This window comes from Onychomys torridus, chromosome 5 (genome assembly GCF_903995425.1).
Source record: "Onychomys torridus chromosome 5, mOncTor1.1, whole genome shotgun sequence".
In the NCBI taxonomy this organism is placed as follows: domain Eukaryota; kingdom Metazoa; phylum Chordata; class Mammalia; order Rodentia; family Cricetidae; genus Onychomys; species Onychomys torridus.
The window spans coordinates 92,173,526-92,188,062 of record NC_050447.1 but is presented as its reverse complement, the minus strand read 5'-3'; the positions used below and the strand labels follow the sequence as shown (position 1 = coordinate 92,188,062).

At 44.8% G+C, this 14,537-nt stretch overlaps 1 protein-coding gene across 1 annotated transcript in view; it reads right to left on the bottom strand.

The window, feature by feature from the left end:
• Nup133 (nucleoporin 133) overlaps nt 1-14,537 on the bottom strand; it is a 53,446-nt gene that overhangs the window by 18,309 nt on the left and 20,600 nt on the right. Inside the window, exons 10-17 of the mRNA XM_036188525.1 lie at nt 12,655-12,802; nt 11,128-11,285; nt 8,581-8,672; nt 5,648-5,811; nt 4,508-4,602; nt 2,653-2,877; nt 1,040-1,162; nt 249-348 (exon numbers count right to left, since the gene is read on the bottom strand). Coding sequence (XP_036044418.1) covers nt 249-348; nt 1,040-1,162; nt 2,653-2,877; nt 4,508-4,602; nt 5,648-5,811; nt 8,581-8,672; nt 11,128-11,285; nt 12,655-12,802 — 1,105 coding nt within the window. The remainder of the gene's footprint in view (nt 1-248; nt 349-1,039; nt 1,163-2,652; nt 2,878-4,507; nt 4,603-5,647; nt 5,812-8,580; nt 8,673-11,127; nt 11,286-12,654; nt 12,803-14,537) is intronic.

Sequence of the window (14,537 nt, the reverse complement as noted above, 5' to 3'; positions counted from 1 at the left end):
AAAGCCGGCATCTGTGTCCATGAAGGACTTGGTACTAAAGCCTAACAGATGCATCATAAAACCCACTCAGATAAAGAAATAACAGGGTGGATCAATAAATACGCCCAAGGGACCCAGTGAGTCTAGAGATGTCACTTGACTGTTCCTTCATCTTACACATGAACATGCCCCAGGGACTAACGCAGCATCTAACATGCCAGACCGACAGGAACATGTTCCGAACAGCTGTCAACACTCCAGCATGGTACCTGTCCACGGCACATACTCTGGTTCCTCCCCTAGTGGTTCTTCCCGACTGTACATGGAGCTTCTGTTTAGGCGATAATGAGTGGCAGCCTGTAGCATGTCCTGGGAAAATGAAATGCATCATCACACAGAAGAAGCAATAGGCTGTTGTTAATGCCATAATTCAGTTAATTTCTTTCTGTGGGATGCTGTGTCTAAGGAAGACCTGCAATACCAGCCTACTAGTAAGAAAAACATTCAGCACTTACGGGTTCTGCCTTCAAAAATTTGTTTTATTCCATAATTTAACTTCATTTTGGAAAACTATGATAGCCAAAGCAGGGGGGAAAAAGGCACTATAAAGTCTAATAGGTAAAACTGAATGAAACCCCTTAGGAAATAATTTAAGAAACCAATTTTGAGTTATAAAAATAGAAGGCAGATGTAGTGGTATGTGTTTGTTCCAGGTAACTAGAAGGCTGAGGCTGAAACATGAGTTCAATACTAGAGAAACGAATGGATTTTGACAGCTACATTGACACCAATATCTCTGCAACGATATAAGAGAGAAAAGTTTCCTCAAAGAGAAACTTTACTGAAGAGAAAAAGATCACAGAAACTCATTAGGATGCACAAAGGAAATACTCAGAAATTTCATTAGTTCATAAAAATAGTAGCTGTTCTAGCTTTCTGAACTTTCCAAACAGCTGTAAGCTCACTAGATCAGGCAACAGAGAAGGCATCAGATAACCACTTTCCTGTCCCGCCCTATACTGGACTGCCGTTTGTTGACATCATTGTCGTGGTGCGGTACCTTGAGGACTGTATTGACATGGATCGCCACCTCTGCCCACTCCTGAGAGTCCAATGCAACATCACGAAGGACTTGCTCCTCATGCTCCAGCAGGCACTCGCAGATAGTATCTACCTGGGACACCTGAGGGCAGACAGAGTCACAGTCATCAGACCCATAGGGATAATGGATCCCACCTGGTAAGCTGTATCTTTCCATCATTCACCAGACATTAATATATTGACTTTATGGTGAAAGCAGATGTAAGACCAAAAAAGTCTTCAACTTTTTATAAACAGATATTGTCATTTTAGGTAATAAAAGGAACCAAGAGATGATTTACAGTACACTAGAAGATGTGTGTAGTTTGTATCTTACACCATCTTATTTACAGGACTTTTAGATTTAGGGGGTCTATAGGGTGGGGGATCTGAAACAAGTTCTCAGCATACATCAAGGATGACTATCTAACATAAAAGCAAACAAAAGGCTACATGCTCTTACCCCAGTCTTCAGTGGTAGCAAACACAGCTTATCTCTGAGTGGTTGGTACTACTTCCCTCCGTCCCCAGGACAAGGTTTCTCTGTGTAACAATCCTGGCTGTCCTGAAACTCACTTCTGTAGACCAGGCTGGCCTCAAACTCAGAGATCTGCCTACCTCTGCTTCCTGAGTGCTGTGATTAAAGGCATGTACCACCACCACCTGGCTAGTTAATACTATTTTTATGAAGCCTTGAATGGTCCTGGGCCTCTTCCCAAAGTGAGTCAATGGCAAGGTGGGGGCTGCACCTCCAGAAGCAAGCCTATATTGTCCTTTTACTTTCCATAAGGGCTACCAAAGCCAAACTCTCTCTCTATGGCTGATCCAAGCAACCCTCTCTTCTTAAAACACTAGCACCCTTTAGGAATGTGATGTTGCTACTTGCAAATGGACAGGAGAAAAGCAGTGCTCCAGAGGAGGGGTGAGGGGAGGGATGGTCACTGAGACATAGGGAGTCAGCTGCACAGAAGCTTGGGCCAGTGAGACAACTCAGCAGGTAAAGGTGCCTCCTGCCATGCCATATGACTACTTTGATCCCTGGGACCCGCATGGTGGAAGGAGAGAACTCTTTAAGTTGTCCTCTAACCTCCACATATATGCTACTATGTGTCGCATGTGCACACTTGCATGCACATGCACACACACACACACACACACACACACACACACACACACACAAATGAATAAAAACAAACAATTTTTTCTTTTGTAAAGAAGCTGGTCTTTGACAAAGGGAAAATGCCAACATGCTGGAGTGAAGCTACTCTGACCTTCTACCTGCTCAGTGCCCCAACTCTTCACTCTAGCAGCAAGCTAGAGGTCTGGGAGCCTACTAAACAAGAACAGCTTCCTGTGCTAGTCGCAAAGGAGCTGGAGAGACAAGGGAAATGGGGAACCCCTTTCTCAGTCAACCATAAGCCCCTCTTACAGGGCAAACAGTAAACAAGAGACACCGAGTAACAGGATTCATCAAGCAGGGAGCCCAAGCCAACATTTCAGTAAGGTCCTTTAACACTCTGCCCCACCAGGGATGTCCACACATGGCACAGTGTGACAAAGACACAGGAAGACAAGAACGAGGGTGTATCTGACCTCTCGAAAGAAGACATCAGCAGGAGTCAGGCTGGATGGGACCTCACACTCCCTCTTGTTCAGAGCGAGCAGGATAGCTGCATTCACCAGGTCAGGCAGCCGAGAGTGATGGTTTTTGAGCGTGATGGCAGCTGACAGCTTTTCTGCATGTTCACAGAGCAGCAGTCGGGTGGTCATGGGCGTCCCTCTGATTGGATAAGAGCTCAGACGTCTAAACAAGCCGACCTCACCAAAACAAACAAACAAAAAATCAAGCACTTGTTCATTGAAAGCACTCATAGGAAATGTGGCCACATCCTCCTAGGAGCTTCCCTGCCATAGGCCACCTCTGGCTGCCATTGTCCCCAATGTGTACAAGGTATACTCATACAGCACCCACGCAGAAAAACACAGAGGTTCTTGTCAGAGTCACCTCACCGTTTCTATCCATGGCTGTTACAGTTTTCAAACCACTGTTTAGATATCATAATGATCAAATGGCTTTTCTGATTTGTACCAGTGACCTATCCTGGATCACAAACCTTTGGAAAAGGGAAAACTTGGATTTTTGTTTTGTTTTGTTTTTTTGAGACAGGTGTAGCCTTGGTTGTCTTGGAAATATCTCTGTAGAACTCACAGAGATCCATCTGCCTCTGCCTCCCAAGTGCTGGGATTAAAGGCGTGTGCCACCACTGCCCAGCCCGGCTTATTCTCACAGTAAAAGTTACAGTTCCATGATTTGAATTCATTTTCCTGTTCTCTCAAGGTCACCAGGAGTGCTCAGGGGAGCACTTTGAGTGCGGCTGCAGCTGTGCACTAAGACCATCCAGCCACCCACCAGGACCACAGCCACAGTGCTGGCTAGCATCTCTTCTACTCCATTCAGGAGAGAGTGGCTGCAAATACACAGGGCTTCCTCAGAGCACTTGGTTGTCTATCTGTCCTGGCTATGAAGGCAAACGCTACCTGCTCAGTGACCAAGCTATGGAGATGAGCTGGGCATGATGGCTCACTCACTCTTTTGGATCTGTCTGAGGCCAGCCTGATCTACACAGTGAATTCTAGGCCAGACAGATTTATACAGCAAAACCCTGGTTTAAGGACAAAACAAACCCCTCCTTCAAGCCACAAAAAAGAAAATGCAAACACAAAAGACACCACAGAATCAGGTCTGCACAGAAAGCTAGAGCTGTTAGCAGCTGAGATACCATTAAGGCCCCCACCTTGCTGTGTGCCCACACCCAGGTTGCCTGTGGCTTCTGATAAGCAGTGTATCCATGTTTGTCACTAGCTCTCAGCACACAGCTTTTCAGTGTGACTTTGGTCCCCTGTCCCCTACACCTTAAGAAGATAGCTCCTTGGATTGGGGATTTTGCTCAGTGGTAGAGCGCTTGCCTAGCAAGCACAAGGCCCTGGGTTTGATCCTCAGCTCAAAAAAGCTCCAAACTACCCCCCAAAAAACAACAACAACAACAACAACAAAAAACCCCAAGAAGATAGCTTCTTGAGCCCTTCCATCTGGCCAATGCCTAGGTCCTCCTAACAATACAGAACCAATGTACAAAAATACAAAAATCTATGTTTTTACACAAAAGCATGAAGAAAATCTGTATGAGATTGTACAAATTGCTAGTTTTAGGCTAGTGAGACAGCTCAGTGGGTAAAGGCACCAAAACTGACACCTGGGTTTGATCTCCAGAAAGAAAGGACTCTCGAAATTTGTCCTGTGACATCCACATGTGTGCCAGGGCCCTGGAATTGTTTACTTCTGCATCAGTATACAATCCAGGTCCCTCCAAGGACATACCCAGAGGGCAGGGCTATCTCACCAGGCTAGAATGCCAGGCCCACCCCTTGGCCCAGTGCTGATGCTTACTTGGTGAAGGAAGTCCACCAGGAGGCAGTGGGCTTTCATCTTGTCCTCCAGCTGGTGCAGGATGATCAGTGATGTGTTGCTCAGCCCAGGGGCCTCTGTCAGAACACAGCAGCAGGGAATAAGGCACAAAGGCAGTTCAGAACAGTAGCTGCTACAAAGTAACAAGTTAAGAGGATGGAGAAGGAGAGGAGCACCAATCCTTTAAAAAGTTAGAGTACTCCAAGTGTTTTAGAACTGGATAGATAACTCAGTGGTGACTCACATTTGTAATCTCACCTCTTGGTAAGCTGAGGCAGGAGACTGCTGAGTTCAAGGATAACCTGGGCTACAGAGTAAGTACCAGGACATCCTAGACTACCAAATGAGACCTTGCCTCAAAAGAGTTTCTAAATTCGGAGGAAACCCTAGTAGGGTTGGTACTGAACTTACTTAAAATAAAAGGATACCCTGGTTTTGCCACTGTATGGTTTGGCTCCAAGAAGACAGCAAGGGAACTCCCTAGTCCCTGGTAAGGCTCAGCTGATCTACCTGAAGAGGGACCTTTGTGCAGAGACTTGTATCTGAGACACTTTCTGGTAATTGGGAATGCAGAGTAGCACAAGGGGGTAGTGTGTACACACACACACACACACACACACACACACACACACACACACACACACACACACTCATTCTACCAGTTCTGTTCCTCTAGAGAACTCTGACTAACACAAACACCAAATTCTTTTTTTTCCCCCCCTGGTTTTTCGAGACAGGGTTTATCTGTGTAGCTTTGCGCCTTTCCTGGAATCTTGCTCTATAGACCAGGCTGGCCTCGAACTCACAGGGATCCTCCTGGCTCTGCTTCCCGAGTGCTGGGATTAAAGGCGTGCGCCACCACCGCCCGGCAGGTTCTTTTAGAAATAAAATGCTGAGACTCATGAGGACTTGTTTCAATGTCCTCTCAGACTTTCTCTAACTGACAAACAGGGCCATCTGTTCTAGGGCCCTTCTCAAACTGTGCCATCGGGAAAGTTACCTTCAACTGCTTGAGAAAGTAAAAAAGTATGCCGAGTGAGTGATCACTGAACGCAGAAACAAGTATTCCCATCTGCTCTGTATTGTTTTAATTCCTCCATAGTAATGAATCAGTCAACTTACCCTGGGGGACTGACTCTGCCCACCGTGGGTCGGAGGCTGGGTAGTCATCCACCAGGTCCATGCTGATCTGAGTCACAGCCTTGTCTAACTCAGAGTCCGAATCCAAGTCAGTGTGAGAGGAAAACAAGTCATCAGCCATCATCTGAGCACGGCCCAAATCTTTCCTGCAGTAAAATGGAACACGAAGGGACAACGGAGGGAAACATTCCCAAACTCAGCACAGAAAAGTTAACTGTGAGGGTAAAATCACATGCATAGCTTTAGCCCAAAGGACTGTTAACAAGACCTCCCTCCTTACACAGAAGGAAGTTTCTGTGTGGCTATGGCTTCAGCAGTACTCTGAATATTTCTGACGGGGCCAGGCTCTGGACAATGACTAAGACTGAAACCAGCCCTAGACGTTAAAGTCACAGCGCCAGGAGTCAGACCACGGAACAGCAATGGCACCTGCAGAGGCAAGGACGCAAGACAGCAGCGGTGACGGGTCCTACTGCCAACTGACAGGCTCTAGAGTCACCTCTGAGACACATCTCTGGATTGTTCCAGTTTGAGGTAAAGGTTCATCCGACTACCAGACTGAACAAACGGCGGAATGGGAACGGAACTGTGTAGGCCCATTCACTGTCCTGCTCCCTGCCTGCAGATGCAATGTGACCAGCCGCTGTCATGCCTCCTCCTCCCCTAGGATGCAAAAACTGTTTCTTGTCAGGTATTTGGTCACAGCAATGAGAAAAGTAACTGACACAGCTCCAAGCACAAGGAAGGACACCAAACCCATCAGAGGGCATGGAAAGCTCTCTGCAGGAAGAGGCCAAGGGGACGGAGAATGAAGTGGGTATCAGCCACTCACAGAGCACGCTCTGCTGGTCAGCAAGGAAGCCACATCAGACATGAAAAACAGGTCTTCTAGGAAAGGGAGTCTGGGGGGAAAGTTCCAGAACCTGAAGGACAGTGAGCCCTAAAAGGAGGACTCCTCTAAACTTGGCGGACATGAGAAAATAACCAGACACCAATGGGGCCAAGAGGAAGGTAAATGTAGCCTTACATTCAGAAGGAATAAAACTGTTTAGTGGTGCCCCCACCTGGACAGGACAGGGAGTGCAGCAGATCATTACAAGGCAGTCTTAGATTGACAAGCTCAGTATCTAATACTCTGAGCAGTCACCCTGCACCACTGAGTGGGATGTCAGGTCAGGACCTAAGTAAGAACTTGGCAGTAGAGGCAGTAAATGCTAAAAAAATCATTTCTTCAAACCAAGATGTGCTAGGCAAACTATTGACCCTTCAGTCTTCTCAACCACACACAAGAGAAGAAACAGTGTCAGAACTGGGAACTATCTTGCCCAAAGCCTCACAGCTCTGGGAAGAGGCAGACTCAGCAAGGCTTGGCCATGATTTTCCCAAGTGTGATGAGAAACAAATCTGCCGATGAAGGAAAGTACGTACTAAGCATCAAACATGCTGATCATAAGCTGAAATGTGACCCTGTGCCCATGACACCTCTGCTGTAGACTTATGTCCATGTACCTAGACCTCATGGTTCTGAGGGTGTTGTGCCCCAAGCATACTCTAGTACATTAGAAATCCTGCATTCCACAAACAAGCTCAGATAGCCAGTGAGAGAGTGGAGTGGACAGGATGGTGTGCAGTTAAGTTCCAGAGGCGCTTTGGACAGATGACTCATCTGCTAAGGGTAAAGATACAGGGTCAAGACAAAAATGGCTGCAGTGATCTTGAAGTTTGAACAGCCAGGTTGAAGCTGGAAACAGTCGTACTACAGGTTGTAGGAATACTTGTACAGGACCTGACCAATAATTACAGAAGCTGTTTTCTTAATTCTCATGAACAAAAAAAAAACATTTATATTTACATTTTTTGAGTAGAGTAAAATAAAAACCAAACAATATGAAGTTAAAAAAATAGACAATGCTTGAAAGTTTTATTTTATGTTTGACTCAGAGGCATTTGACAATGTTTGGAGACAATGTGATTATAACAAGTGGGGGGAAGGGCCATTGGCTTCTAGTGGGAATAGTCCAGGGATACTGCTAAATAGCTTGCAAGTCATCAGATGCCCCCAAATGGTTACCTGTCTCAAACATCAACGCAGAGATCAGAAGCCACAGGAAGCAAAGAACTAGCCAGTCAAGGTCCTAGAAATGTGAGGAGCCCAGGCACAAAACTGGAATCTGGCCACAAGAGCCCAGCTGGGACTTGGCCAACTGCCAGCTGACCTGATCTCCAACAGCCAAACTGCAGAATCCGAGCTTGGCTGAAGAACCACTAGGTTCTGTGATAACTAAATCTCAACGAATGGGTAGGGTCTACTTCTTTCGTAACACCCAGATAACTCCATCTGCAACTCATCTGCTGTGATGTTTTATGAGAGAGATTTTATCCACCGTCTTTAAGGCTGCCAATTTTAAGGGTCATTGCTTCCCATGGAGGCTGGATTAGATCTGATGCTCTCAACCTATGTGGGGTGGGCCTCTTATAAGCTGCCACATTCAGATAATTATGTTTAAAACCCTAGCACTCAGAAAGAGTTCCTTGAAATGGTACACTACCACACTAGCTCTCACACTACCTACCAGTACACAGTAAGCATCAGTAAAATGTGTCTCATATATAAGGTAAACTGTGGTTTAAATGTGCTGTGCCAGCTGAGCATAATGGGCATGCCTATAATCCCAGAGGCAAGATAGGAGGACCAGCCTTGTTAGACAGCAAGACCCATTAAAACAACAGTGGGGGCAGGGAGAAGCTGTTTAGGAGCACCTGCTGTTCTTGCAGAGGACCTGGATTTGGTTCCCATCACCCATACCAGGTGCCTCACAACTGCCTGAACCTCCCCCTCTAGGGGGATCTGATGTCCTTTTCTGGATTCTGTGGACACACAAACACCTTAAAAAAACAACAAAAATGTGCTATACCTGCAGTACTGTAGGAATGCTGCTTTAAGTAGTTTTGTCTTATCTTCATGGACTACAGTTTCATTTTTTGTTGTTGTCTCAAAAACCATACTCTACAAAACAAAACAAGAATCAAGCTGTTGCTTGCAGGTGAAAGGAAGGTCCTGTGCTAGAACATCACACCCCCAGATCTGTTTGGCAACGATCAATCAAAGCCCTACAGAAAAGGCAGGGAACTCAGGGCTTTTTCATCATGGCCAGTGAAACTGTCTCAACTGTCCCTATACTGACCACAATATGCATTAACAAATGGAGAATGACACAGTGGAGCAGGACTAAAGCACCCTGAGAAGAAATGGAACAGCATAAACTAATTCAGGAGTACGCAGTAGGACTACTAGATAACCACGTGATCGCAAACGGAATACCTTACAGTCTACAGGAACTGCCAAAGCAAAAAAAAATTTTTTTTTCCCCCGAGACAGGGTTTCTCTGTGTAGCTTTGCGCCTTTCCTGGATCTCAATCCTTAGACCAGGCTGGCCTTGAACTCCCAGAGATCCGCCTGCCTCTGCCTCCCAAGTGCTGGGATTACAGGCGTCACCACTGCCTGGCAGCAAATTTTTTTGTTTAAATTTTTTGCTTTTATTTTTTAAGTGTGAGTGTTTAACTGCATGTATATGTGTACACATGTGTGTTTTGCCTGATGTGCCCAGAGGCCAGAAGAGGACACAGGATCTCCTGGAACTGGAGTAACAAATGGTTGTGAGCCACTATGTGCGGGCTGGGAATTGAACCCAGGTCCTCCTCAAGAGCAACAGATGCTCCTGATTGTTTAGCCTTCTCTCCAGCACCGTCTCTCCCTTTTTTTGAAACGGGGTTTCACTATGTAGCCTTGGCTGGCCTGGAACTCTTTATGCCTCTGCCTCTCAAGAGCTGGGATTCCAACCGGCTTCTTTCACTTGAATTTTTAAGGATTTCTTTTCTTTTCTTTTCTTTTTTTTAAAGATTTATTTATTTATTATGTACACAGAAGAAGGTGCCAGATCTCATTACAGATGGTTGTGAGCCACCATGTGGGTTATGGGAATTGAACTCGGGACCTCTGGAAGAGCAGTCGGTGCTCTTAACCTCTGAGCCATCTCTCCAGCCCTCACTTCAATTTTTAATTATGAAAATGTCTACACAAAGTCTCCATGTGGCAGCACATGTCTGTTATTCTAGTGCTTGGGAGACTGAGGCAAGAGGATCGTGAATTCAAGACCAGCCTGAGCTACATAGCAAAACTGTCTCAAAAGAAAAAAAAGAAAAAGTCTACGCATGAAGATTATAGACATTAGACAAGCCAGTGTCTTATGGTAAACGAACTCAAATATGTGAATTTGTCATGTATTTCAGTGGAAGAAGATACTTACATTTTGGCAAATTTGAAAATATTCTTTGAAAACATTTTTATGTTACCAGCTTTAGAGTTTGCTGGGAGATAAATACAATTGGTTGTGTTAGCATCAAAATAATGGTTCTTGTTTGAAAAAAATTATGTATATATTTCATATACTATTTAAGTGAAAAAAAATCCCTACAAAATATTATTTTTAGCCTTCTGTGACTGAAATATTTTTTTCTGTTTAAAAACCCCAAACCTACAGATAAAGTTACCTCAGGTTTCAAGATAATAGAAAGTTGGGTTTTTTTTGTTTGTTTTTTGAGACAGGGTTTCTCTGTATAACAGCCCTGGCCATCCTGGAACTCACTTTATAGACCAGGCTGGCCTCAAACTCCGCCTCCCAAAGGTGTGCGCTGCCGCACCTGGTGTAAGTTGATTTCTTGTTTATTTGTGTTTGATCTCATCAAGCCTCTCAGAATTCATCTGCTGCGGTCACTGAGATGGCTCAGTGAATACAGACACTTGCTGTGCATGTTTGGCAACCTGAGTTTGATCCCCAGAGCCCAGGTAAGGTGGCATCCAGGGCTGCCTAGCACAGGTCCTCAGGGTCTGGACAGTGAGACAAACTGCAGGATAAGCCTCATCACTTCCCAAAGTGACCACAGGAAAAACTACCCCAACAAGCAACAAAGCTGCTGGACAGTGGGTGGACTGTCTTGTCTCTGTGCTTCCCAGGCTCAGCGAACCATTCCAACACTCATCACCCTGCCGTCACACTCCTAGGGAAGGCAAAGGAGAGGAGGAAGCGGACGTTGTTCTACGACCTTGTTTTAAAACTGGTGACTTGGAAACAGTGACACACACATTCGGCTCAGAGATGCCGAGGACAAAGCAGAAGGAATGACTGAGGCCTACAAGGAACTGCCGGGCGGTGGTGGCGCACGCCTGTAATCCCAGCACTCGGGAGGCAGAGGCAGGTAGATCTCTGTGAGTCTGAGGCCAGCCTGGGCTACAGAGCTAGTCCAGGACAGGCTCCAAAGCTACAGAGAAACCCTGTCTCAAAGAAAAAAACAAAAACAAAACAACAAGGAACTGACTTCATCCCAGCCTTTCTACGTTGCCTGCCTTTTCTGGTATGAAATGCTGATAAAGCAAACACTAAGTGCTTTTTGGACCACCTTACCTCACTGCCCCGTCCACCAACTGAAGAGGCCAAAGACTCTTCCAGGTCCTCTGCTAATAGGGACACACTTTCCCTTGGAGTGACAGACACCAGACCACTGTTCCTAGAGAAAAGGATCGGAACACCGCCGCAGGAGCCTGCGCCCAAAATGCCATCTCCTGAGAAAAAAGTACACAAAGATGCACAGAACAGTTCCTCAATCTCCACCCCAACTATCCCCATGACCTGCGTCCCTCCTCCTTTATGACACCTAAAGTAAAAATGTTACGGTATAAATGAATTTAATAGAATTTAATTTACTTTACTTTCTTTGACCAGGCTGGTTCAAGTTGAGAAGCTTATGCTAATACCTGCCTCAGCTCCCAGAGTCTATGCTCTCTACTTTGGCCTCAGATTTAAATTCCAAAAAAATCTCAAGACCCTGTTGCTACTCAATGCAGCAGACCGTCTTTGCACGTTAAAGACAGGGGAAGCTGGGCTGCAGAGACAGCTCTGCAACTGAAGCACTCTCTGCTTCTTTGAGTCTTCGTGACCTCACCGAGAGGCTCACAACTTCCTGTGTCTCCAGCTCCAGGAGACTACACCCTCCTCCTCTGGCCTCCACTGGTGTTCATGTCCCTCATAAATAAAAATCTAAAAAACCCAAACCAAAACCAAACAACAAACAAAACCACCGAAAAACCACAAACGACAAAACTCATTCCTGCAAGAGAAGAGTGAGCAGAGCCTCCTCAGTCCCTCCAAATTCCTTACTCTGTGAAACTCAGGATGGCAGCATCCGCCCTATGGTAGCCTCTGGCTCCTTGCCTGATGGTCTTTCTCCACTGGGCCAATCCAGGCAGTAGCCAGCCTGCTCCGTGCCTTAGGAACAGCCCACAATACTGTCCCCGTGTGGACCACCACCCAGGCTCCCTCTGTGGCCTTGCCCAGGCCCTGTCCTCTGTACAGTCATAGAAGGGCTATACCCTGGTCAGTATCTACTCGTCTGGTCTGCATTTTAGGCCAGCTCCCCAGGATTCCTCCTGCCAGGGGTCTGGACAAACTAGCTTACAGAGTGTTAACCCAGAGTGAGCCACTCACACAAACCAATACGAGTATGTACATCTCTGTGTTAATTCTTACTTTCTTGTCTCTTCTGAGGAAAAAAAAACCTTTTGTACTAATTTTGCCTGTAGATAACAGCTTGTGTAAATTCTACCCACTCTTGGGGATTCAGCACGGCTGTGACTAGAGCTGCTGCAAACAGCACTAATATTTCCACCTGGAAGGCAGCAAACCAGGGCGAAACGTGCAGTAAAAGAGGAGAATCGGCCAAGAATGGCTAGCGAGCTGGCCGTAGTGCGTGAGTTTAAGAATTACTTACTAAAGACTGTATAATACTGGAGGATGGACAGACACATATACAAGGAGAACAGGAGAGTCCACAAAGATACCACATGCATATGATTAACTGAATTTTTACAAAGGTGAAAATACAATTCACTGGAGAAAGAACCATCTTTTCATCTAAAGTAGCCATCCACGTACCTTGTGTATCAAAGACAATTTTCTCCTGAGGAAGAGAAAACTTTCCAGTTCCCGTGGAGCACACAAAAATGGCATTCTCCATATAGAGATAGGTCATCTGGCTTGAAAAGTTTGGCACTATCAATCGACATGTAATCAGGTCTTCAGACTGAAAGGTAAATTTAGGATTATAGTTAGTAAGAATTAAGGCAAAACTATGTGTGATTTTTATAACCACATTTGTATGACACCATTCCACAAAAATGTTAAGAATTCTCATTCACTGATTTTCCTTGTGAAAGTAACACATTACAGAAGATGACTCACTCACAGGAGAGGTGTACCGTCATTGCTGTGGCTTGGACATTTGTGTCCCTCTAGAATTTAGATGCTGACTGCTAACTGTGTTAACATGTGGAGTCTCTAAGAAGGCTCTGCTGAGCAGGCTTGTTCACCTCTATGTGAGGACACCAACAAGAAGGCGCCAAGGATGAGGAATAGGCTACCACATCTGGTGGAACCTTTATCTTAGACCTCGAACCTCCAGGACTTCCTATAGCTTATAAATTATCCAACCATAGGTATTTTGCTGCAACAGCCCAAATGAACTAAGAAATTATTTGTTGAGCTGCAATTAGCAAAATTCTAAAACACTTACATGGAGTTAGGATTATAGGCCCGGAGTAGTAGTAGTAGAATTAAACATCTTTAATCCCAGATCTTGGGAGGCAGAGGCAGGCGGACCACTGAGTTTGAGGCCAGACTGATCTACAGAGTAAGTTCCAGGGCTCACCCAGAAAAACTGTCTTTAAAAAAAAAAAAAAAAAAAAAAAAAAAAAAATCAAGCAAGCAAACAAAAAGATTATAACTAGAAGCTTGTAACAAATGAGAAACAAAAAGCTCTAATTTGCTATATTATCTATTTTTAAACTGGTAGATACAAAAGACATTATGCTTCCTTTTTGTTGAGACACAGTCTTGCTATGTACCTTGGCTGTCCTGGAGCTCCCTAGGCTGACCTTAAACTCACAGAGATCTGCTCATCTCTACCTATAAAAAGGTGTGTACCTCCAGAAAAGGGTGTGCCACTGCACCCGAATGGCTTTTACTTTACCATCCGGTATCATGTACAAGCCTGAATTTAGCAAGCTTGAGGCCTCCAAACAAACTCACATACAAGACAATTGAATTTATTTGTTCACATATAAAGTCAGAGGAAGAAATACAGTAAGAACTCACTAGACACAAAATTAGGAGATACTAATCACCAACTATTACTAAAGAAGTATTAAAATTTTATAAAAATTATTTTTAATGTGCATGTGTGTGCCTGTAGTGGGTATGTGCACATTAACGCAGATGCCTACAGAGGATAGAAGCTTTGGATCCCATTGAGGTGGATATAAGCCACCTGGGAACCAAACTTAGGTCCTCTGCAAGAGCAGCAAATCACTAAGTCATCTCTTTAGTCCCCTAAAATAATTTTTAAAGCATTTCATTAAAGTGAGACTGTAGAATGTTTTTCATTTTCAAATTGTTTTCTTTATATTCTTTTGCACTTTCTGAAAAAATTTAAATGATGTGGAGTTATGATTTCCAATTATACTAAACTGAAACACATGGTAAGGTTTATTCTTGTTAGAAATAAAAGAACAACAGGTTTTCTTATGGGATTCAGATAAGCAAGTACATTAAGAATATTTAGTAGCAGGAGAAATGGCTCCGTGGTTAAGAAAGCTTGCTGCTCTGGCAGAGAATCCAGGTTTAATTCCCTGCACCCATGTTGGGTGGCTCACAATCAACTGTGACTTCAGCTCCAGAGGCACATATAATGCCTCTGTCTTCTACAAGCATCTGTACGCATGTACAAATACCACCACCACCCTAAATAAATAAAAAAGCAA